The sequence below is a fragment of the Aphis gossypii genome, chromosome 1, assembly GCF_020184175.1.
Source record: "Aphis gossypii isolate Hap1 chromosome 1, ASM2018417v2, whole genome shotgun sequence".
NCBI lineage: Eukaryota > Metazoa > Arthropoda > Insecta > Hemiptera > Aphididae > Aphis > Aphis gossypii.
Genome location: NC_065530.1, coordinates 17,870,030 through 17,895,679, shown reverse-complemented (window position 1 = coordinate 17,895,679; position 25,650 = coordinate 17,870,030). Strand labels below are relative to the sequence as shown.

Genomic DNA, 25,650 nt, shown 5'->3' with positions numbered 1-25,650 from the left:
AGACATGTAGTTATATCGAAACACACCGTGTACAGCGTACACAATTATATTTATAAAAATTAAATAATGAATTATACTCGACTACCTACTTACGACGCCTTGACGCTGACAGAGAACCACGCGCAGCATATTAAACTGAAGAAAGGAAAAGTGTGGGAAGGTTTCTAAAAAAAAGTTGGGCAATATTAAATGGCATATTCCCAATATTTTGGTGTTAAAAAAGAACCGTTACGATTTATGAAGAGTAATAAAAAATTCACTAACCAACGAGAATATAAATATTTTTCATATGTAATTATTTTATTGTAAATTTAAATAAAATTTCAAGTTGTATTAAGCTTAATATTATATTCAAGTACAACGGTATTGATATTTCATGTAGGTATTTTAAATGAAAATATGTAATTTTAATAAAAATAATAGATATCCATATCGATTAAAATATTAATACATAGAAATGATTATTTAAATTTTCAAACACAAAAATAACATTGTAAAAAAAATCTTTTGAATATTTTAGATAGTATTTCATACACATGAAACACATCTATTAAAAATGAAAAAATTACTAAAGTGAAGGATGAAGGTTTATATGATATATTAATAGACCTACAACACAATGCAGTCAATTATTTCGTTAATTGGAAATATAACGTACAATTTAAAACTTTTTTTTTCCTGTTTAACCGACAGTAGAGGAGGTTCTGTGTGAACATCACTACTCTTCCACTGACATTGTTTATTGAACATAGCCATTAATCAAACAGTTAATTCTTTAACATATAAAAATTCCGATATAATTTTGAATTTCAGAAAATAAAAAACAATAACAATTTAACAATTAATGTATACATCAAAATCCAAAATTATTTGTAATTTAGGTAATATAAATTTCAATATGCATTACTATTAAGTATTTATATATAATTATAGGAATTGACTATAGGTATTTATGTTTTATAAGTTTCTAACATTTAAATCACAAACATTTTTTGATAATATTTATAAACATAGGTCACATAAATTTTTTTTATGAAGATTTTAATTTATGCAATTTTACTAGTAGTATTTTATTTTTTATTGTATTAAAATATTTTTTTTAAATGAAGAATAATTATACACGAGTGTATATAATTTGGACAGGAATTAAATTAAAATGAAAACATAAAATAAAATATACTCAATTACATTTTTTATATTATATTTATTACTGTTTATAATTATATTGATGTTAAAAAAGTATGAACACATTTAAAATACATTTAATTATTTTAGTTGTGTAATGATTACATCATTTTCTTGTATTAGTTTGATTTGGCCAATTTTCAGGTTGAAAATACGAGCAATTTTAGGTTTTAACTTGTTTAAATCATTTTTATCATCATCTTTATTAAGCAACACTGTTCCGGTTTCTGATGCAAATTTGGCATTTATAAACCTAAATAAATATAAATGTTAAAGAATTGGTTATATTATTTAAATTACATTTTGCATCCAAACAATAAAAAACAAATTGAATAAAAATAAAATTTTTATGTAATGTATGTAAATGTTTAAAAAAACAATACAAAGAGCATTTAAAAACAACTTACTGAGTAAAAGGTGATTCTTTTTGATGAATCTCAACAGTTTCAAAAGAATTATACTTTTGAACTACAATTGTTTCATTGTTAATATTTTTAAGTGAATCATTGTCTAATGTTTTTCCATCAGCAGTTTTGATTACAAAATCAATTCCAAATAAACCAAAAACACTTTGTACCTGTAACATTTGTTTAAACAAAGATATGTTGTGTGGTTGACTATATAGTTTTGATGAGCATTTATTTTGTTACTAAAGATAAATAAAAATATAACGCGACCCACTTTAGGGCCGTGACCCATAGTTTGAAAACCGTTGTTATAGATTATAAATAATATTATGAAAATCGAATTGATATAATTAATTGTCTAAGGGGTATTTAACAAAAGTTAATTCATATAAGTTTAATTCATAACTATCTGAAAATATTTTAAGTATACTAATGCCATTTGGATCCTTTTAAGTTGACTTTACATGTTACTTACTTCTTTGGTCAAACTATTAATATCTAGTACATTTTTTCCAACAGGATTTTCAAGAAGTACTGTAGCTGAATTTGAAGCACCATATCTAGGAGTTATTCCATGGAGTTCTATGTTAACAAATCTTAAAAAAAATAAATAATTTAAATATTTTTTTCTATAAAAATGTTAATTAACTAATATAAAATATTTACTTGCAAACTGGTAATAGACTTTGAACGTTATTTTCTTTTGTTAAAGCAATTTTTAAATTGGATCCTTTAAGCTAAAAAATATAGAAATATATATATATATATATACATTAAAAGAATTTTACTGTACAATTTTAGTTCATATTATTTTGTTATTAACTAAATCAAATAAAAAATATGCTTTGATTATTTTGATTAGTTTATGTATATTAATATAATATATTACTGTCTGAGTTTCTTCAATTATCACATTTCCTACAGGTGGTCCATCAATAAAAGGAACCTTTAAAACGTTAATTATAAAATCATTAAATTCCTTAGCTACTCTGGATAAATCTCCTTCTGGATTTATATTATAATAAACTTTTATTAAATCTGTAGGCACCAAATGAGCTTTTTTTCGCAGTTTTTGAATTCTATTGATTATTTCACGAGCAGTTCCTTCATCCAACATATTTTGGTCTGGTGTTACATTTAACAAAACCAAAATCTGCAATTAATAGATAAGGTTATTAATTATTAGTTATTAGTTATTTTAATTTTATTTATTTACATCATTATTTAATTGTGCTTCATATTTTTTAGCCATTTCTTCCGCTTCTGGTCCAGTGAAGTCATATAATATTCTAAATTCAGAAGCATCTAATTCATGTTCTAAAACTTTAAGAGATGGTTTTTTATCATCATCATTTCCTTCAACTGCAGCAGACACTTCATTTTGCCATGCTTGAAGTTGTTCATTTGTTAATTCCTAAATAAATATTGTGTTTTTAAAATGTATAAGGTATACAAGTTTAAGGTTAAATTAGATTAAATTATCATACTCGAATAGCTGCTGTAACTCTTTTGAAATCGGACTTCAATCTAGAACCTAATGTTTTATGATCTGGTTCTGCTCGAAGTTTTACATATCTACTTTTGTTTTTTGTGAAAGTGATAGTTTTCACATTTAATTCTTTTTCAATGTAATTACGAAACTCTTCTACATTTTCAATTATTTTAGGATCATCAGCAATGATCTTTAAATCCGGAAGAGGATACTAATAGAAATAAAAATTAGAATTATTTAAAAAATAATAATAACAAAAATCATAATAAGTAATTACTTTGACTGGTATCGTCTTTCGATCCCTCATTACTCTGCCCATTTCAATAATATTTTGCATATTAGAAACACTTTGTTCAATATTTTTATCAATCAAATGTTCTCTGTATAAAATAAACATGTTTTGTGTTATCAAGAATTAAATTATTTAATTTCAATAAAACAAAATAACTTACTGAACTATAGGTACCATATGGAAATGAACACTACGTTCTTTAAGGTTCTCGATTTTTTTTAAATTTTGATACATTAATTCACATATAAATGGTGTATATGGGGCCATTAAGCAAACCATTGTCATTAAGACATGATACAATGTATCTAAAGACTGCTGCCAATCTGCATGACCACATTCACCCTTGAGTCTTTGACGATTTAATCGAACATACCAGTTAGTCAATACATCGATGAATTTCACAAGTCTTGGAGCAACTGTATAAAGACGATATGCTGCCATTTCTCGACGTATGAATGCGATTAATGATTGTGTCCAAGATGTTATCCACCGATCCATTTTATTTTCACTAGGCGCTGAATAATAATTTTTATTTGGCTTGTACATATTTCCCTATTGATTAAAAACGGTACATACAATTAATATATAAAATATTTATTATTTAATATAAAAACCACTTACAGATGAATCTCGAATATTTTGTATGAAAAATCGATAGGCATTGTACCAGGGTAGAAACAAATCCTTCAATATTTCTTTAACTCCTTCTTCTTTGAATCTCAAATTCTCTGCTCTTACTACAGGAGAATTGATGAGATATAAACGCAATGCATCAGCTCCAAATTTATTGACAACCTAAATAATTAATATTAATAACTGGTTTTTTAAATTAAATAATATTTGTTTAACAATTTACAAGCTTAAATATTTATCAACACATGAATTAGTATAAATAAAATTTTAAGTCTTCTACATATTATACAACATTAATATAATATATTACAGATAATACAAGTTGAAAAATCTTGATAAAACGAAAACTTTGTTTAAATAAAATCATGAAAAAAATATCCAATAACATTTCTTAGTACATGAATATATATAACACAATTTCTGAAGTTAATAAATATTTTTATCGAATAATTTTAAAATTGATTACATATAACGTTTTATTTTTTAAAATTTGAATTTAGTTTTGTATGGATTTGTTTAAATTTTTGAGGGATGAAGAAAATATTTAAATACATTAAATAGTTAATTTCAGGCGAACTTCAAATTTGTTTTCAGAATTTTAATTCTATTATTATACATATTGGTATGTTTGGAAAGATTTGAAAAAAAAAATGCAAATTATTTTTTACACTAAATTATACCAATAAAATAATTTTATTTCAACAATTATTTTTAGTTCATATATATATACCATATATATCATTATACAGTATTAATAACTATATAAGTCCCTCAATCCTCATTACAATTATAAATTAAAATACAAAATAAATAATTAATAATAATACCTCCATTGGATCTGGGTAATTCTTTTTACGTTTTGACATTTTTTGTCCATCAGAAGCAAGTACTAAACCATTTGCTATAAGGTTCTTGAATGGCGGCTTATTAAATAATGCTGTCGATATTACTAATAATGTATAAAACCTAAAAAATTAAGTTAGTTAAAAACGTTGTTTTTTATAAATGTACTGAATTTTAAATAAAATTATTAATTAGTCTCACCATCCTCTGGTTTGATCTATTCCTTCAGCAATAAAATCTGCAGGAAAGCTTTCAGAAAATTCTTTTCTGTTTTCAAATGGATAATGTTGTTGTGCGTAGGGCATAGAACCTGATTCAAACCAACAATCAAATACTTCAGTAATTCGACGTAATGGTGGGAAACCGGGTCTAGCCGATGGAATTGTCAATTTATCAACTCTAAAATATAAAAAAATGATTATTGATTAGTATTATTAGTCATTAGAAAAATTAATTCTTTAAATAAGCTAAGAATATTTAGATATTTATGGTAGATTGCACACAAGATTGATTAATTTAATAAATGTCTAAAATTTAATAGACCAATCATGGACCATGGTAACCAAGACATATTTAAGAGACCATTATGTTCATTGTATGTTAAGTGGCTAACATAACTTAGCATAATATATATCATGTAACTACTTTATATATTTAAAATGTAATTGGAATTTATTCCGTAATAAACAATATTATTATTAATATTAATATGAAGAATTTGTTTAAAATAAATTGAAAAAACAGTAAAATTTAAAAATTAAGAATATAAATAAATAAGAATATTACGTTTCACGGTGAAGATCAGTTACGAGAACTCCTGTCATCTTATGCAACTGTTCAATACTACTTATGCAAACAATTTCTTTTCCATCCTCTGATACCCAAAGTGGAATAGGAGTACCCCAGTAACGATTACGACTGATTGCCCAATCTCTGGCATCTTTTAACCAGTTTCCAAAGCGTTTATCCTTAACAAAATTTGGTACCCTACAACATAAAAAATAAACTATAAAATCACAATATTATTATTAGATAAGATATTTATTACCAATATGTGGCACTATTGCAAGCTAAGAGATCTTGACTCATATGTTGTACTCGTACAAACCATGATGGTACAGCTTTATAGATAAGTGGAGTTTCAGATCGCCAACAAAATGGATAACTATGTTTAATTGAAGAAGAACTTACAAGCTTTCCTGCTTCTTTTAGGTATTTTATAATGTTTTTATCAGCATCCTACAAAAACAAATTATTATAGTCATTACACTTATGTCAATAAAAGATTATGTAAAATTTTATAATTACTTTGACATATTGGCCTTCAAAATCAGTGACAGGAAGGACAAATTTTCCGCTTTCATCAACAGGACAAATAATATCCTGATCCCTAGTAATTACTCCAGCAGCTAAGCATACTCTATAATCATCTTCTCCAAAATATGGAGCTTGATGAACTATACCAGTACCAGATTCAGCAGATACATACCCATCAGTTAATACAATAAAAGCAGTATTCTGATACTGTGAATAATATTATATTAATTATTAATATTATGATTAACAAGTAACAACTAATAATCAATAGTGTTAACTAAAATTTACTTGTTTGAAATAGGGAAAAAGAGGTGTGTACTTCAATCCTTTTAATTTTTCTCCTGGAAATTTGTCTAAGATAGTATAACTTTCTTTTTTCTTAAATAAAGTTTCTAATCGAGCCTCCATAAGAATAAATATTTTGTCATTTAAGTCTTTTACCTTCACATATATCAATGTAGGATTTACACATAATGCTAGATTACTTGGCAAAGTCCAAGGTGTAGTTGTCCATGCAACCAAAGAAACTGAAGGATCATTTTCAAGAGTAAAACTAACTATCACTAAAATATAAAATACACGTAAAATATTAATACATTTAAATATATTGGTACTTATTATAATTGTTATTAACCTGCAGGATCTACTACTTCCTTATAATTCTGACCAGATTCAAAGTTGGATAATGGTGTACTACAAGCAGTTGAAAATGGCATCACTTTAACACCACGATATACCATACCTTTATTCCAAAGCTCACTGAATACCCACCATACACTTTCCATAAACCATGGATATAATGTTTTATAATCATTTTTAAAATCTATAAAAATCAAGGAATTTAAAAATAATACATTATTAAGTATAATATACAATTATAATACCAATCCATCGTCCTAATCTAGTGACAATTTTTTCCCAATCACCAGCATAACGCATAACAATTTTTCGACATTCTGCATTGTATTTATCAATTCCCATTTTAGCAACATCTTCTGGTCCTTTTATTTCTAAAAGCTTATCAATTTCAAATTCCTGAAAACAATTTAAAATTATAGATCTACTAAATTATTTGTTTAATTTGACAATTTTGTCAATAAGTTAATTATTACTTAATACAAAAAATTAGAAACTAATTAAAATATAATTCCTTAAATTATAATCTTTATAATCTATAAAAGTTAATTTATAACAAGCATATGTACTTAAATACATAATGACATTACTCAAAATGAGTTACGTGAGAAAAGAAGTAACCTAGTCTCAGTGGCTACACTTTATATTTGATATTTAAATTTATTATATTTTATTGGGTTATTATAATAATTATGATTTTTTTATTTATAAGAATTATGTGTTCATGTTACAATAAACCTTAAGTCCTCTAGGGGGATTTCCAGGTATTGCAGGTATTGGGTCAAAGTTGTAAAAAAGTACAGAAAATAGAAAACTTGGACATTTGCTAGTTGTAAAAAAATGCAGAAAATAGAGAATTTAGGCGATTTGCTAGTTGTAAATGTTTATGTATAATTGAAGACATACTAGAAACAGTTTTAAAATCTAAGTGTTTTTTATAAGTATGATTAAAAACATAAAAGGGTATCTTAGTTATTATGCGTAAAGTGACTAATTGGAAATTTTGTATTTTATTTAACATTTTAGTTGCATTTCATAACTGGATACCATAAGTCTACATAGTCATGAGAAATTATTTGTATCTATATGATTAGTTTGATATTGTGACTGAGTTTAAAGTGATTACCTAGCAAATAATATAGTGATTTCTTATTAATCATAATCTAACATATTTGAAAATAATTTCAGTACCTGACCAAATTAAAAAGTTTATTAAAAAATAAAATAAATTTCTTACAAAAAATTTTTTAAATAAGTATATTAGGTAGTATAATCTTTTTTTTTTTTAAGAAACTATTCATATTTGTAACCATGTTATTAGAAAATTATTAAATAAACTCAATAATTTTAAACCCAGGTATGGTTAATTGTTATGATAATTATCTATTAGAACTTAATATTATACATTACCACTGGCAAACCATGTGTATCCCATCCAAAACGGCGTTCAACATGATGACCAGTTTGATGTGCATACCGAGTAACCACATCTTTAATTGCACCAGCTAATATGTGACCATAATGAGGAAGTCCAGTAGCAAATGGTGGTCCATCATAAAAAGAAAACCTATAAAAATGTAATTATATTTTATTTTGCATTTTAATATTCTTTTTAATCGTTTATTTAGATAGGTAATCTTAAAAGTTAAGTTTTTAAGAAAGATTCTTAGTATATGTGATATTATACCTTTCTTAAATAACAGTAGGTTACCATGTAGTTAATTATTTAAGTATAAATTGAAAATTTCAATTATATACAGAGTGATCATTTTACCAATCAATACTCATTATTTAACTATTTTTCTAATTTATTAGGTATTTTTTTAATGTTTTTCTATAACTGTATAAAATATTTATTTTTTTCACTCTTAAATTTAATAGTAAAGAAACTCTTCTAATTATATATTTTAGTTTTAACTGTATAAATTGGTAAGAATACATTTTAGCTTGCATTTGAACGATATCAGACTGGTATATTATGTTAAATGATAATTTAATATTTTCCAAATACTGTTTTCCAGTTTTCTTAAATAATATTGTTAAACAGTAATTATGGTCATAGTTATGTTAGTTATGTTTAGGTACCAAAAACTATAAATTGATTACCTAGGTTTTCCTTTTGATTGTCTTAGACACTCGTGAAATACATCAGTTTCTTTCCAAAACTCAAGTATTTTTTCTTCTTCCTTTGGAAAATTTAAGTATTCTACAGCCTGTTCCACCATTATATTCTAGGAATTCGGTGAAATAATTAGCTAAAATAACTATTAAACGTAAATCACGTTCTTGATTCCACACAGCGTCACCGACATGAGCGACACCGAACAGTTGTTAACAAACCAACACGAAGACCACGATTTTCTATGATAAATACCATGATTAATCGTGATAAGTACTATCAGTGTTACAATATGTTTTAGCATGTGATAATAATCACGAATTAAAAATATGATTATTATAATATTATATACCACGAAGATTAGAATAAGGAGACCAAACTACTCTAGTAGGTACTGCTGCTACTCTTGTGATTATCAAAATACTATCCTTAATCTTAAGAACAGGGTTACGATTTAAAGTGATTATTCTTAGATTCTATTATTTATCACTAATTTTAATCATATTCATATTATAAACTTCGTATACGTTGCTATATCGTCTTCGATTGTGACATTGTGTTGAACACAAGCCATAAGTTTCTAGGACCTGTAAAATAAAACTTAGAAAACTTTATTTGTACCAATCTAACAATTCGGTTTTGAAGATCGGTTCATGTAGTGGGGATAGCTAAATAACTATTCCTTAACTGGACAGGATTAGGTATACATTTTGACAGATAGGTACTTGGTTCAAAATAATCAAAGAGGTGTGCTAAAACCTTAAATACATATTTAACAGTACTTACCATGGGCGTAGGTAGGAAGTATTTTCGGAGGGGGTTTTGGCTTAGATATATATTAAATTTAATTCATAATATTTTCTTTTAAAATTGTTTTATCTTTAATTTAGGAGGGTGTTTGAACACCTAAAACCCCCCTTACCAACGCCCATGAACAGTACTTACCATTAAAATTCAAAACCCATAAAAAAAAAATAATAATTTATGAATTAAATTTATCCTTTTTAATTAAAATAATAATAGAATAAATTGTTAATAACATTTAATATACACATATTATCTATATAAGTAAAAAATACTACACTGCAAAATAAAAGTAATAATTAAAATTGTATTATTTTTTCAAACTTTTTATAGCTTGAAGGTTCAAAGTTAAAAAAAATTATTCAGCTATAAAGTGTTAAAGTGATATACTAATTTTGTTCTCAAGGGGGCCAAATTGTAGCCATTAAAAATCACCAAATTTGAATTTAAAAATAAAAACAGGAATATTTTAATTTATTTTTTGTATTTTAAATTAGCTTCATTTGTTAAACGTGTTACAACTTTAAGTATTTAAATTACCAGTATTAAGATATCACATTGTAAGCGATTATCTATAGTCTATACTAACCTATCTATTAATGAAATAATCATATTGTTTTATTGGTGATTTTCAAGCGCTTCTAGGAAAAACGAGCATCTGTAAACAATTAAAAACTATATTATACGATACAAATTAAAAAATAAATTTATGCTTTAGTTGTATTATTTAAAATAATAACGTCAGTGGAGAAAAAACGTATAGAATTATTAATTAATCTAAAATATGTCTTCAAAAGTATAAAATAGAAGAAATATGCCCTAAAGACAAAACAAAATTAAGAATATGCATTTAGATGCAAAATTAAATTTCAAAACTAGCTTTGTGAAAGCATGACAAGTATTTACTTCGTACTCTATAATTTTTGTGACTGTGCAAAACAAAAATGCAAACTCGACAAGTCCTCTGCCCTACTAATAAGTATCAATAGTAAATACATATTAAAGTTAAGATTTAAATAGTTAAGTGCCTATTATATTATAAATTCATATTATAAGAATCCTAGTTTAATTTAATATTCTAAATGAATGAACATAATATAGATATGATTGGGCAATGGCACATTAATTTTATTAATAAAATAATTGTAGATAATCTTTATAACATTTTATAGTTCTGAGTACTCGAAAATATCACGATTTTAATTCAAAAGCACAACATTTAATTTTTTCAGTGTATACGACTTTACAAAATGATATAAATAATAGGCCTTTTTAGTATACGGTGGACTATGTACTGAACTTAATGACGTTAGGTTACGACTCTATTTTTGAAATTAAGATACTTAACCGTTTTAATATTGTTTTATTGACATCGTAGCCACTGCTAAGTATAACTATTGGCTATTGACTATTAAATATATTAGCTGTGTAGTATAGGGATCTATGATCAAAACCAACAAATAGGAAACAAACTAACGAAATACTCACAAAAAATTAATTATTTTCTATAAAAGGTAAAAGTAAAGCATTATTTATCTCGTATTGTTAAAAAACAAAATATGTGATAGTTATTCATAAAACACAAAACAATATATTTAAATAACCTTTATTACAAAAATGTTATAATAATTATTCAAATAGTCCAATATTAAGAAATAACTTCAAATATTAAGAACAGTAAAGTATAAAAAATGAAATTCTCCATTTAAAAAATATAATTCAATTATATTAAATTTAAGAAAAAATGCATTCATTCCAATCTTAATAATACATAACGATTCAACAGTAAACTTTTCATCACTTAAGATTTAAAAATAAATAATAATAATTAACGGTTGTATAAAAGTATCTAAAATAAGGAGAACATTGTTAAAAATTGAAACTTTGTGATTTTATTTAGAGGAAAAAAAATGATTTTTGTACCAGTTGCACTATTTAATATGTATAGTACGTCTGGTGTACAGTTTAGAAATACCTTATGATATAATATTAGTAATATTATGAATTATTCAGATTTCGATTTATTATTTCTAGAATAATTTGAAAAGTATGTAGAAATAGATTTAAACATTTTATAGGTAACAAAAAAAACTACAATAATAAAAGATAATATTAAAGTAATAAGATCTAACAGATAGTATTGATACCACGATAGATTAAGCGCGTAAGATTTCAAATGTGGAGCTCCTTTATGACGTAGAACATACTCTGTCCAGTATACAACTGAATTTGTCGGTAATATAGATCGATCTTTGAATATTCTCGATGCAGTTTTAGCATTTTCCGTATATCTTAAAAAATATATAGTACAATGTTTTCAGCAATTCAACATAGGTATTAAATATTTACAAATAAGATGCCTTTACTTTTTATTGTTGAGTAGTTCTAAAACATTTTTTAAGAAATTTTCTTTCGTCACCGACCAAATATCCATAGAAATAGCCATTCCTGCATTAACTAAATTGTCAATATTTTTTGGTTGATCACCAAATAGACCAAATCCAAGAACGGGGACACCACCATCTATAGCTTCGTATAATCCAGAAATACCTCCGTGACTGATGAAAAGTTTCACTTTTGGGTGCACTAGTCAATAAAGATAAATTGTTAAATAAAATTTATATTTCGGAAATGTTAACCTACAAAATATTACCTAGAATATCACGTTGAGGTAGCCACTTTTTAGTCATCACATTTCTTGGCATCGGTTCTAGTTCATCTTCATATTTTATTAACACTCTGTGTGGGATTTGTGCGAGAGATTCAATAAATGCTTTTTTGATATGTTCTGGTAATGAAGCCATTTTAACAGTTGAGCCGAAAGTGAAATAAACTACACCATTAGGCGACTGTTCGATAAATTCTAATATATCCTGTAAATAGAAAATATAGTATTTTATATGATTTATTCAGACAAAAATAAATGGAATTAGTAAGTATAATTAATATCTATATAAAGTCAATAAAAACGAAATAAAATAATTTTAATTGGTTTTATCTTATATAGCACATGCGTGCATGTGACCAATTTATTTTTTTTTTTGCTTGTCATAACTCACTATAGTATGCTTAGTATCGTTATTGTTATTTATTCATAAAAATATCATAAATAATATAATATTTTATAATATTATTAATATTATGGATCTTACTATCTTTATTATTTTATCTATTTTAGATTCATTTTAAAATTTTATAAAATGTATATAAACTTGTAATACGTAAATCTATAAATGTATAAAAAAATGTATGAAGTGTATGTAATTTTAATTTAGATAAATTTTAATTACATACTTTACCAAATATCATCAGTAGCCTATATATACTAAATTATAGTTTTTACTTTTGGTAACTTTCTGGGTGCTTTCAAATGTATTCCCCCAATTTCAACGACGTTTGACTGGATTGGACTTGCCGGTTCGATTGTAAAATGTCTGTTTACAAATATCAAAGATGGTGGAATTGGTGCATACAAATCGTACTCTTGCGGTTCGGTTAACCGATTACGAAATTCATCGAATTTGAGTATGGCTGTGCAGTAAACCAAATAAGCACAATTTTTTGCTCTCTGAACAAACGTTTTTGGAATACCAAAATGTGCTAAATTAAAGGAAACTACAGCGGGATTAGACATATCCCCAGTAAAATAACGTTCCATTATACCCATTGTTGGTATTGGCATGACGTATATGAGTGGCAAGTTCAACTTAGCGCCGAGGTACGACACGCAATCCGATAATATAGGTTCAATTATAACTATGTCGAAGTCGTCTGAACGCGGATTAGCAAGTATCTCTTTCATTTTACTATTTTCATAAACTACATTGCACAGCATTCTACTCATCGTTGACATTTGACCAATAATCTTAATAGGATCTCCGAATTTATTCATTAACTCTTCTATTTGCCCATCTAGTATCTTCTCAGATCCCAAAGAAGTGTCAAATTCCGTATAGTTTTCACGGTTTCCGTCGAGGAACGGTGTGAAAACGGTGACATTGTGTCCGTTGTCCACCAACGCCCGAAGAATTGCACTCATGAAGTTCCAGTGGCTTTTACCTCCAATTGTCTCCACGGCTAATATTCGAGCACCCTTAGCAGGAGTAGTGACCCACGAACCAGTAAATGTGAAAGTTAATATTAATAATAAAGGTAAGTACATCGTATTTGATTTTAAAGACGTAATTTAATGTTTGAATAGGTATAACGTTTGTTATGCGCGTCTGAGATCGAATTGTTACACTGAATTGTGAGCGTTCTATGTCGTTGGTTTTGTTGTGTTAATCGTGTGACTTAACTATAATATGTTACCTTGTTATATCTATGTTGGACGTTAGATAGGAAGTTTATATTGACAAACTTTGAAGTATGTATGCACTGTAGCGCGTATACTAACACTTGTACGTAATCATGATAGGCCTAACTAGAAAGTGGGGGGGGGAGTGGCCTATTACAATAATGTAACAGTGGTGGTGCGCAAAGCAACTTGTGAGAACCATTCCACTTTAATTATGGTTTTATTTTTTACAACATTTACCTGCATGATTGAATCATTTTGGTCAATTCAGGGAATGACATCATATACCAATTTTGGTCATCCACCGTAACATATAGGTTTACACAGTTTAGATTCTACGTTAATAGTTTGGTTTATGAAAAAACAACTTTAGATTATACACCATAGATTACATATTACATAGTTGTAGATTTGGAGTATGAAAACCTGTTCATCTTTTTTTATCATAAGATAATATAGAAAAGTTAATAATATATTATTATTTATAATCATTAAGTTCCTATACTGAATATTATAAATCATAATAAAAATCGAATGAATAAGAGCTAATAATAAAATAAGATATTGGAGGCCAAGAAAGTTTTGAATTTTCTTTATTTTATTATTATCTTTTTGCTAAAGAACTGACCTTGTATAATTTTAAGGAAAACAATGTGGAATAATATGAAAGTTGGAGTAAACTATAGCTTTTATACTACCCGTCAAAGTTCGATTAAATAATATATTACTCAAATATAATTTATAAAATTCATACAGTGTTTTAGTTTCTTTTAAAAAAAATCAGAATAAGTATTACAGCATATTATTATGAATCTGGCGATAAATCATTATTCACTGCATATGAAAAATTATTCTAAACAAAAAAAGTATGTCAGCCTAAATATTTATATACTCAAAAAGTTAAAATAATTTTCACCAAAAACATCGCATAATATATTGTAGGTATATTAATTTAATTTTAATGGATAACTGTTATATTAAAAAATGAACTTGAACGAATTACATCATTTCGGGTTATTATTAGGTACTATAATTTTAGAAATGACAACATTGTTTTAGAATTTTAGATACTTGAACAATTATTTCAAGTAGGTTTTAATTAATTTTTCACAATATTATTGTAGTATAATACGATTTAATATAAAGTTGAAGTACTTTTTAGTTGTTAATAAAAGTAAGAAAAAGAAAAAGTAAAAGTAAGAATAACATTTTGTAGTTAGATAGTGAGTTATTAATAGTTAGTAATAAAGATAAATAATAGAAAGTATAGAAAGTGTAGAAATATTAATTTTATTGATTTTATAATAATTAATTATTATATATGTTTACACAATTTTGAATACTTTGAAAGCAAACAAAAATATTATAATTGTTAATTGTTATAGGTAAATAACATAAAAGCAATATTATTAATTCTGAAAAATAATATTGATACAAAGATTAATCAAGTGAGTAGAGTATATTTTTAAATATGGTGTTTTTTTTTGTTATGGATAACCTTAGTCTAGTAAACAACATGATTCTGAATAAAGACATCGAATGATTTTTAAATACTGTCATAACGTTTTTTGAGAATATTCTTTTAACTTGAAATTTAATAGAAATGCAATTAGATTTGTATTACATAATTATTATTTTATGTTCAAAAATTATTTCCTTTTTGTCGTGGAGAAGTTCTATCATATTATTTAAGAACTTATCTTTAGTTTTACATAAAATGACAATAGAAATAGTTGGGATCGGATTCAATGCAAAATGCATTATTTTTAGTTGCTTTAGGAAAATGCATAAATGCATCTAAGTTCATAATAATTTTCTGTATCAGATAGAATATACTTTTCCATTTTTAAAGCACTTTTTATTATTTTCACTATTTTCAGGCAATGGAGGTTGATCAACCGAGATACCGGGAAGGTTCGTGGTGGGTCAATTTGTTGTATTATAACTCTGGACTCATATACTTGGATGTAAATTATTTGTTTATAGAAAATTGTGTGTCTCTGTTGTCTGCTATCGTATCATATTTTTTTTATAGATCTCAGTTATAAAAAATAACGTACTTTGTATTTTGTTGGAAGATTTTGATGAAAATCTAATTTTAAAAATAATATAAATGATTTGATGAGCCTTTTAGTGTCACAGAAACTATTTAAAACAGTAATTAGGCTTCTTCCGTGAACCATGGTAAAGTGATATATAAGTTATGATCACGGTAGTGGTTTTAATACAGCTGTTTTGTTGATTACATTAATGTAATTCATCAGCTTATAATCATTTATTACTTATTTTATTTTTTATACACCGTACCTAAATAATATAAAAATTATAAAATTAGACTAATCGTACACGCTTTATTGTGATTAAATTTATTATAATAATGAGTAATGTTTATTTTAAATATTGTATTTAAACCAGTGGCGTATACAAGAATTTTCATTGTACGGAAGGATATATGTATATTACAAAAATTAATTAGTTTTGTTAAAAAAAAATTATTTTATTTTTTCTATTATCGGTATAATGTATATAAAATCGTATATAAAAATACATTATACAGTAAATCGCGCTGTGGAGGTCACTTTTCAATAACTACATTGTTTGTCATGGGTTTTTAGTTCATTTTTATATTTCCATAACATATTTTGAAAAAATGTATGCGTGGGCTTTTATAATTTTTATTTTATTTGTTCTAGTACCTATCGAAGAAATATTATGAATAATTGAACCAAAAATGAAATGTATAATTTAATGAGAATATTATTGTTTGATAAACATGTCCTAAAAAATAGCAATATTGAGTTATTATTGTTAATACTTTAAATTATGTTAATGTTTTATTTTTTATGACAAACACTGAGATACTGTATACATACTATAAATTAATTTAAAACATTTTCTTCACAATTTATTTACTTGTGGTACCTAATTTCTCAGCATCTATTTATTAATCGATTTCAGTAGTTAAAATTAAAATTAAAGTATGATAATCTATCAATATTCAGTATCATATGTGTTACGAAAACTATAAATGTTTATAAAAAATAAAATAGGTATATAAATCGATTGTTTAATATAGTTTTTATTTGCTAAATAGGGGGGGAGATACGAATCAAGTCTTGAATTTTTATTGAAAACATAATATCATTTTATGAGTGGTAAATATAGCGGGATCGAAACAAACGAAAAGCTGTCACGTTTAAATCAATAACATTTATTTAAACAACTATACTGTAATAATTTATAAAATTTATAGTATATGTCCTGTGCAAAATGATAAAACAATGATAGATAGATAACTTATATGATGTGTGTGTTTGTATCTCACGATTGCTATTGAAGTTCGTTATTTCTGCTAAGTACTTATGGTATGAATGATTACGATGATTCCATTAAAATTTGACAAACATTTGAAATGTACCAAATAATATATGTGCGAGTGAATAAGTAATGATGTAATAGAATTTTATCTCAGCAACAAAAAAATTGTGAACATATTATGCATTTAAAACATTATATTTACGAATTATTTTATCAGTGTAATCGTTTATAATATATTGTGTTTAAGTATACAAAATGAATCGCTAAGAAAAAAACTAATAGGTTGTATTATTATATTTTATTGTACATTGTAAAAGTCATATAATAATTATTTTTATTCGTTGGTTTACGGAAAAAGTATCTTTCATCTATGATGTCTTATTTATTTATTTTATTACTTTAAATACTTTAAATTATATAAAATGTTATTGTAATATGCACGAGGTTAGTTGATTAAAATTTTAAATTATTGACTAGTCGTTTCGTTTGAAATCTGAATCTGTATCGAGGTATAATATGTTGATTGTTGATTGTAGATGCTCATGTTTAGGTACGATGGGTTATTTTTGTTGTGACTGTAATAATTTAGATTTGTTTTTCTCCGATGTAATATTCTATCTACATCTTAGAATTTCCATTTAAAAAATATTTATATTATTTTTTCTTTTTAAACCCGGGATGTCCATTATTCGGTAGAAAAATAAATGTTTATAATAATGTAGTGATGCATGTGTAATTGATCAATACCTCGTTTTACGTTTGTAATCACACAAAATGTTTAACACTATTTTGATATAATTAGTACCTGTGCTATATAATATATATGTAGAAATATGTACTGTACAGACTTACAGTTAATAAACGTATTGGTTAAGCATACGTTTACAGTTCGTTATTGTATATTTTGTGCAACGTGTCTGTGCCGTATAGACATAATATTTACGCGAAGGAATATTATTTAGAATTCAAAATTTGTTGTATTAATGAAGAAATTATTATGGAGTTTTTGAATAAGATTATTGTGATTCTATTATTTTTAATATAATTTATAACTTCCGTTATACGGGTATAGACCAGGATTATAATACAGGTATTATATTATTAATATATTTGATAATATTATTATAAAATCTGTTGATACGATTATTGTTAATTGCTTATTTTAGTATAAGATTATATTATATTAAATTTCCTTGAAAATAAATCAACTGAGCAATCGCAATAAACTTAAAGATGTTATACATTTTTATTTAAATTAAAAAAAAAAAAACATATTTTATTTAATTATTAGTAGGTTATAGTATTTAATGTATTTTAAATATAACTTTTCACTGTTTTTAGAAAATCAACATTTAGATCCAATAAAATTATACTATGGAGGTACATTCACAAATGTTTTAAAAGGTAGACGATGGGTAGTGTGGAATTTTTTAACATCATAACACACCATACTGTTATAAAGTATACTAACAATAAGTCAATAAGGCATTAAGAGAGATGACAAAGATCGAAAAAGTTTCACATTATATAAGTGTATTTGTTGTACTATATGTATATTATCGTATATTTCTAGAGAACATTCCGAAATCTGTACATAGAAGACAGGACTGCGTTCCGATAGTGTATGTAGCTGGTTCTCACTATGAAGTTAGATATATGGTCGTAAGTATATTGGATTATGTGTACTATTTGAAGAATTGGTTTTTTTATACTGTTTGTTTTTATAGAAAAATGTTTTTAACTTCCATTTTTTGACATCATATCATATCCCCTTGTTCCCACAAACTTCGAATGGGTCATTTTTAGAAAATAATTACGTTTTAATTCAAAGAAACTCCATATACACTAGGTAAATAAATATAAAATAGTATTTTTAAAGTCTACTTACTACTTACTACAATTTTTTGGATAACGATGAACGTCGAGTGGTGAACAATATTGTACTCAATAACCATGAGTGATTGAGACATGTATTGATACAGTCAAAAATAATTTAAAATTTATAAGATCACACCCGTTTTGACTATCTTTTCATCTTATCTAAAATACAAACAGATATCTTGAATTTATCTTTAGAAATATAAAAATTATTAACATTTTTAGAGGTATTTTTTTCGCATAAATATGGTCACCTAATCTATGTATACTGCTCTTTGTGGTTAAAAAGTACACTAATAATGTTGACGCAATAAATGACGATATTATACTTTGTCGTACGATATATTTTTGTTGTATACACGTAGGGACAGACGTTCGGGAAAGTCATACGAGATTTTCTGGACGCATATGAACCACTGAAAAAGTATTTGGATATTTATGAAACGTCTAAGGATGGGAAACGAGTGTACAGTGAATGTCTAGAAGTAACCAACAAGTATTTTCCTCAATACTTGATCGAGCTCAAAGGAATGGCTACCGGTGCTGACGTTCCATTTCATAAGGTGCATAAAAAACAAAAACAAAAACGATTGAATATTATAACAATTTATTTTATAATAAGTGATATATTTATAGCTTTTTCTTATTCATATGGACGACATATTAATTTCAAATGTCCAGGATATTAGTGATGATTCGAGTACCAGATGTTCTACCTTAATGGTAAACGTACCGTGACAGGTGAGAATAGATAATAATTATTGCAGTGTAGGCGGTATCAATTGCTGGACAGATCCTGGCAATATATAAGAGAGTTAAACTAATTAACGTGCAAATGTTGTGATTAAAAAAAAAAAAAATAAATGTTTATATATCGTATTAATTTAAGAACATAATAATATGTACAAAAATCTAAATGTTCGCTAGTTTTTATTACAATGTTTTATTTTTTGATATTCGATACTTGTACCTACGTTAAAAATATTTTAATGATATATTATTGATCTTCATCATTTTTGCAGTTTATCGGACATAATGAAGACGCCCTGAATGCGACGATAAATCATTTTTATATTGTTAGCGCCCACATTATGCCGAATAAGGTGGAGAAGGCGGCGGGGTATTCCCTGTTAGAGAAGAAAAATGGGAAGCAATGACATACGTCGGTTCGCTTTCTGGGCATGCGAGTGGATATAATTTCCATGGATTGGTGTTTACAATCAATAGGATATTCACGAAAAAATTTATCAACAACAAAGTACTTGAGTTACTACTTTAACAGTGACTCACGATATACAAATAGCTAAAATAATAAAATAGCTAAAGTTGTATGTATAGGTATCACCAGATTTCATAATGAGACTGCTTTCTTTTCATCTTTATGTCTCATTATTTTAACTATTAGAGTATTAAGCATACTTAATAATTATAAATGTAGGGTTAATAGTAAAATAAAAATAAAAAGTGTAATACAATAACATTAACGCATTCTATTATAATATACTATATGCATTATGCATTTGAATAGATAAAACTTGAATCCAAAAATTATTAAAATATAGTAGTTTAAAACATATAGTATTAGAGAAAACGGTAAATTCAACTTTAATAATTTATATAAAGATTCAAAAATTAAGAGTTAAAAAGGCATACAACTTTTGGCTTTTTAGGTATTACCGTGTACTCGAATTAGATCTCCAAATCATCTATAAACCTGAATGCCTCACTGGAAAGTTATGCAGTTAAATTACTTTAATATATTTTACTAGTGTAATATAAGTGTTTGCAAATGACAATCGTGTTATCATTTTTTTTAAAAAAAGACAAAATTTGTGTCACGGCGTAACATATAGGCAATGTAGGTGTTGATTTGTGATGAAAACAAAAATATTATGTTTAAAAGGGTTTTAAATGGAATATTTCGTACATAATTTTATTATATTTTTGTCTTAAATTAGTGTTGTTGTTTTGGTTTCAAAATGTTTAGAGTTTTGATCGAAAAAACTGATTATAACATTTAAATCATAAATGATTTCAATCTATTGTCATAATTCATAAATATTTAATACAAAAAGTAAATTGCTAAAGTGTTAAATTTATTGATCTATAATTTATTTTATAGTAAAAGTTTTATAAAAATAAACACATATGTATCAGATCTAACCCATATATAATATTTGAAAAAAGAGATTTTGTGTGCGTACTTATATTATATTTATTCATTTTAAGTTTGCAAGAATGATTTTCATTAATGTTCTTACATTCATATTTTTATCAAAATGTTGTCATATTCAAACATACGTTTCAGCTCGGGTGTTTCTGACGCGAGCTCTGTTAGCTTCTAAAGCCAACATAAATGAAATTCAAGACATCCTAACCAATTATGGAGCTGGTACAGCGGACGCATTTCATGTTAATGCCGGTTTCCTTGACGGAAGCAGGTGTAGTCGGATTTTTTATTCGATCGAGGTGACTCCGTCGGAAACCGAACCGAAGTCAAAAGTGATCGTAGAACCCATACACACCGAATCAACGTCCTTTTTCACAAACAAGTGACTTTTCATGTAATATAATAGTATAATATATGTAATACATGATATAAATATTACATTCTGACAAAATATTAATATTAATTAATATTTGTTTTTACATACATAATAGTTATTACTAAATGAAAATATGTACACTCAAAACCTAAGTATTACACAGCAGAACGTCTTTATATATATTTTTATTATCGGTTTACAATAATTTATCATATTTGAATATTTGCATAATCATGAAAACATTACGAAAATCTTATTGTATTATATGAGTATAACAGGGACAGCCAAACAGTCGATCGCGGACAATCTTAAAGTTGATCGTGTTAGAATTTATTTTTAGGGCTACGCGTCCTAAATGTTTCTTAATAACTATAGTTATAATGATAAAAAAAAATATTTTTATGGAAGTCGATCTTCAAAAGTAAAGTATTTTTATGGAAGCCGATCTTCAAAAATGAAGTATTTTTTTAGTAGATCGTGACTAAAGAAAGTTTGACCACTCTTGGAGTATAATATAATCATAAAGTTTTTAACCTGTTGTTTATACATTGATACATATAGTAAAAATCATATAATAAAAGTAGTTTTTTTTTATATTCATAACAATTTCATACATAAAATATAATTAATTTTACTGTCTTATGACTGCAAAAATTATACTACTTGTTTCCCATGCTACACATATTAATGAAATTAAATTTCTTATTTTGTTAATAGATTACAATTCTCGGATTGTGAGCAATTAAAAGAATCTGGTCGGGATAGAAGCGTGGCTAGAGAAAATGCTTTTAAGAAATTATTGCAACAAAATCCAATCATAAGCTTGACAGACATTTTGAACATATTAGGATCCACTCGTGGTGGAGAATGGCAAATTTTTAGAGACAGGCAAAACGATTTTGTTAATACCATTAATCTCGGTAAGTTAAGTAAAAAAAGAGATATTAAACATCGACTAAACTGTGATCGTTATCGACCATGACCAATCATTGAAGAATTGTAATTTTTTTCTAGTAATAAAATAAGTTATTACCAAAAATTTTCGATGTTAAGTGGTTCTAAAATGATATGTATAAATATTTTTTAGTCTGAATATATTTTTGTATCAGAATAATAGTTTTTAATATTGAAGATATCTATAGTAATTTACATCATTAAATTTATTTTGCATTGATAAATAAATTTTAGTATACTATAGTTTAAATTTTTTAAATTATTTTTTTTATAGGCGTTTTTGATTTTAATGAAAAAACTTGGACAATATGGACAAATAATCCCTTGACAAATCCTCCTATTATACGATTGTCCTTAAAATTCACGACTTTCATCAGTCCTACTAGGAATCAAGGATATGAAAACCAGCCATATGTTCAAAGGATTCTATCAAGTTTTTTTGATATTTATAAAAATGGTTTAGATAAGTTTAAAAATATGTTTGATTTAATATGATGTTGATATAAATTTATAATTTAAGTTTTACAAGGGTATTTAAGTTTTAAATATTAAATAATAATTATAGGACTAGCAAAAAATTATTAACGAATTGTTTTTAATATTTGATATCTATAGTAAATAACAATGTTACACGATATAAATTTATTTACTTATTGTGGATCTTGGTTTAATAAAGATGTAGTAAAGATGAAATGAAGTATTTAATTAAAAATTAAACTTGTAACCAAACACTAAAAAGTTGAGAAAAATAAAAACATTGAAACATAACATAGAATAAAAAAAAAATATATGTGTCAGAGTTTGTATCTGACGCTTGATGTTGATGTGTTAACATATAATATGGACTCGCCGTTTTCTTTGCCACTGCATAGCACTCTCTTGAGATTTCTTTTTATTAGGGCCAGTCTTATTTTTTGTGCGTTGACGCTCACGATATGCCTTTACCCTTTCTAAGCCATTTTTAGCCATTTTTTACCGTTACACATTTTTGTGACATTCAGTTTTTACAGATTCACTCTAGCACAATATTGTTTTGTTAAATTTCGAGCGGCTCGTATACATGAGCAACCATGGTAACCATTATACTTCCGTTACAATATAATATTGTAGATATTAAAAAAATATTATATTGTAATAAATTATTGGCAGGCAACCACGGCAACCATTAAACGTTCGTTACAATTTTTCGTGACATCGGATTTATACCAATTTTGATCCATTTTTTAGTTTTTTTACACACACACGCGTGAAGATGTTGACACATCAAAAAAACTATTAGTAACATAAAAAGTAGCGATGAGATAATAATAATAAAAAAGAGAATAAATAAAATGTAAAATTAATTAATTAACAGCATTAAGATTTATAAAAATATCAAGATCAGTATTAACAGATTTATCATTTTATAAAAGATTATTATTAGGGAAGTTATAAGTATGCAACCAAATGAAGAACGAGTTATCCAAACAAAGTGACTATCTAGTATTAGGAACATTAACTTCAAAGTTTACAAGTCTTAATATATAGGTATAATATATTATATACTCGTATATAGAAATCGTCAAACAAAATTGTTTACTATTCAAAAAAAAAAAAAAAAAATACGAGAATCTTGAATTGAACTTTAAATAGATATAATATATACACAAGGTTTGTGTAATATTTATCATTTTTATATACTATATAGGTCTTAATAATGTAACTAAATTATTTTTAAACATTTTTAAGAATGTATGTACGTTTCTATATTATAGTTTATAACTTTTTGTATGTAATCAAATATAAAAAGATGGAATTAAAATCTAGTATAACAAAAAAGTAACAAAATCTTATAAAAAAATTATTGTATTCTATATTTAAATGTATTTAATTTCCAAAATAATTGAAAAAAATGTTCAAATGATCGTATATAGAAGCTTTAGCCATCTTAAATACACAATTATTTAATTATGATTAGATTTAGGCCTGAAGGACTTAAGATTTTAAATTGTAAAATTGAAAAAATCTATTGTCCACAAAAGACTGCGGTAAAATGAAAGGAAATCATTTGCATCTCTATATTAAACATTATAAACATTATTGTTGAATTATGTAAATAATTTAGTAGAGTTCAAAATGTGTCTGTAGCTCAAGAGCAATAGCTAATCAAAAAATTCTAGTTAAACGAATATTTTAAATAAAATAATATTAATAATGATAATATTCTTTATAAAATATAATTTTTTATCTATTCTTATCATACGTAGGTATACTTACAACGGCGTTTTAAGTAGGCAATTTATAATTTTGTTAATAATCGTATCGATAGTTTGTATAATAGAACATTGATTTTCTATAATCTATGAGTGAACTAAATTTTAGTAATTTAGAAATTCTTATGGTACAAAAGAAAAACATGATGAGTTTATGTAACGATTATAATGGCTTAATTTTGTGTGTTGCTTATGTTTGTTTTTTTATTTTATTTTTTTAATGCTTCATAGAGACAAAGTTAAATATGATACGACATATTATTTTATACAATGAGACTTATTACGATTGATGCTATAAATATTCGAGTTTTTTATGTGTTAATTTTTACGGGCTATGCTATGTAATTTTGCCAAAAATGAAACGTATTATTATTACATTCATGTCATATAATAATTGTTTTTGTTTTTTAACCATCCGTATACGAAAATAATCGTATTTTCCCATTTATTTAACAATACCTACTTCCGATGTCGTGATAATATTATATTTTATATGGGGTAATTACAATTATTATAATAAAACAAAACAGAGTTATACCATTTTAAGTAACTATATATTAACCTTGTGGGTATTGAGTGTAACCTTGTAAATAATTATTTTTCAGATTTTTCTTTAAGTCGGGTTTTAATAAAACCTATTTTTGAGATTCGTATATTCTTTATTCTGGATAAGAAGT

At 25.6% G+C, this 25,650-nt stretch overlaps 2 protein-coding genes and 1 pseudogene across 2 annotated transcripts; 1 reads left to right on the top strand and 2 right to left on the bottom strand.

Annotated features, from left to right (window-relative positions):
* Positions 1 to 1,184: 1,184 nt before the first annotated feature.
* Positions 1,185 to 9,145, bottom strand: LOC114128948 (isoleucine--tRNA ligase, cytoplasmic). Its single transcript, XM_027993561.2, has 20 exons — positions 8,912 to 9,145; positions 8,216 to 8,372; positions 7,054 to 7,204; positions 6,804 to 6,992; positions 6,458 to 6,732; positions 6,161 to 6,376; positions 5,901 to 6,091; positions 5,639 to 5,839; positions 5,054 to 5,251; positions 4,837 to 4,975; positions 3,998 to 4,171; positions 3,537 to 3,928; positions 3,362 to 3,464; positions 3,080 to 3,295; positions 2,809 to 3,006; positions 2,482 to 2,745; positions 2,259 to 2,329; positions 2,068 to 2,188; positions 1,593 to 1,762; positions 1,185 to 1,438 (listed from the first exon to the last, which is right to left on the bottom strand). The coding sequence occupies exons 1-20, from the start codon at positions 9,028 to 9,030 to the stop codon at positions 1,267 to 1,269; spliced, it is 3,717 nt and encodes a 1,238-aa protein (XP_027849362.2). The 5' UTR covers positions 9,031 to 9,145; the 3' UTR covers positions 1,185 to 1,266.
* Positions 9,146 to 11,318: 2,173 nt separating this feature from the next.
* LOC114128955 (UDP-glucosyltransferase 2) lies at positions 11,319 to 14,044 on the bottom strand. The gene is made up of 4 exons (XM_027993569.2): positions 13,072 to 14,044; positions 12,382 to 12,601; positions 12,095 to 12,314; positions 11,319 to 12,019 (listed from the first exon to the last, which is right to left on the bottom strand). Exons 1-4 carry the CDS (start codon positions 13,888 to 13,890, stop codon positions 11,734 to 11,736), a joined length of 1,545 nt encoding a protein of 514 aa, XP_027849370.1. The 5' UTR covers positions 13,891 to 14,044; the 3' UTR covers positions 11,319 to 11,733.
* Positions 14,045 to 18,224: 4,180 nt separating this feature from the next.
* LOC114128942 (uncharacterized) lies at positions 18,225 to 23,330 on the top strand (annotated as a pseudogene).
* The last annotated feature ends 2,320 nt before the right edge of the window (positions 23,331 to 25,650 follow it).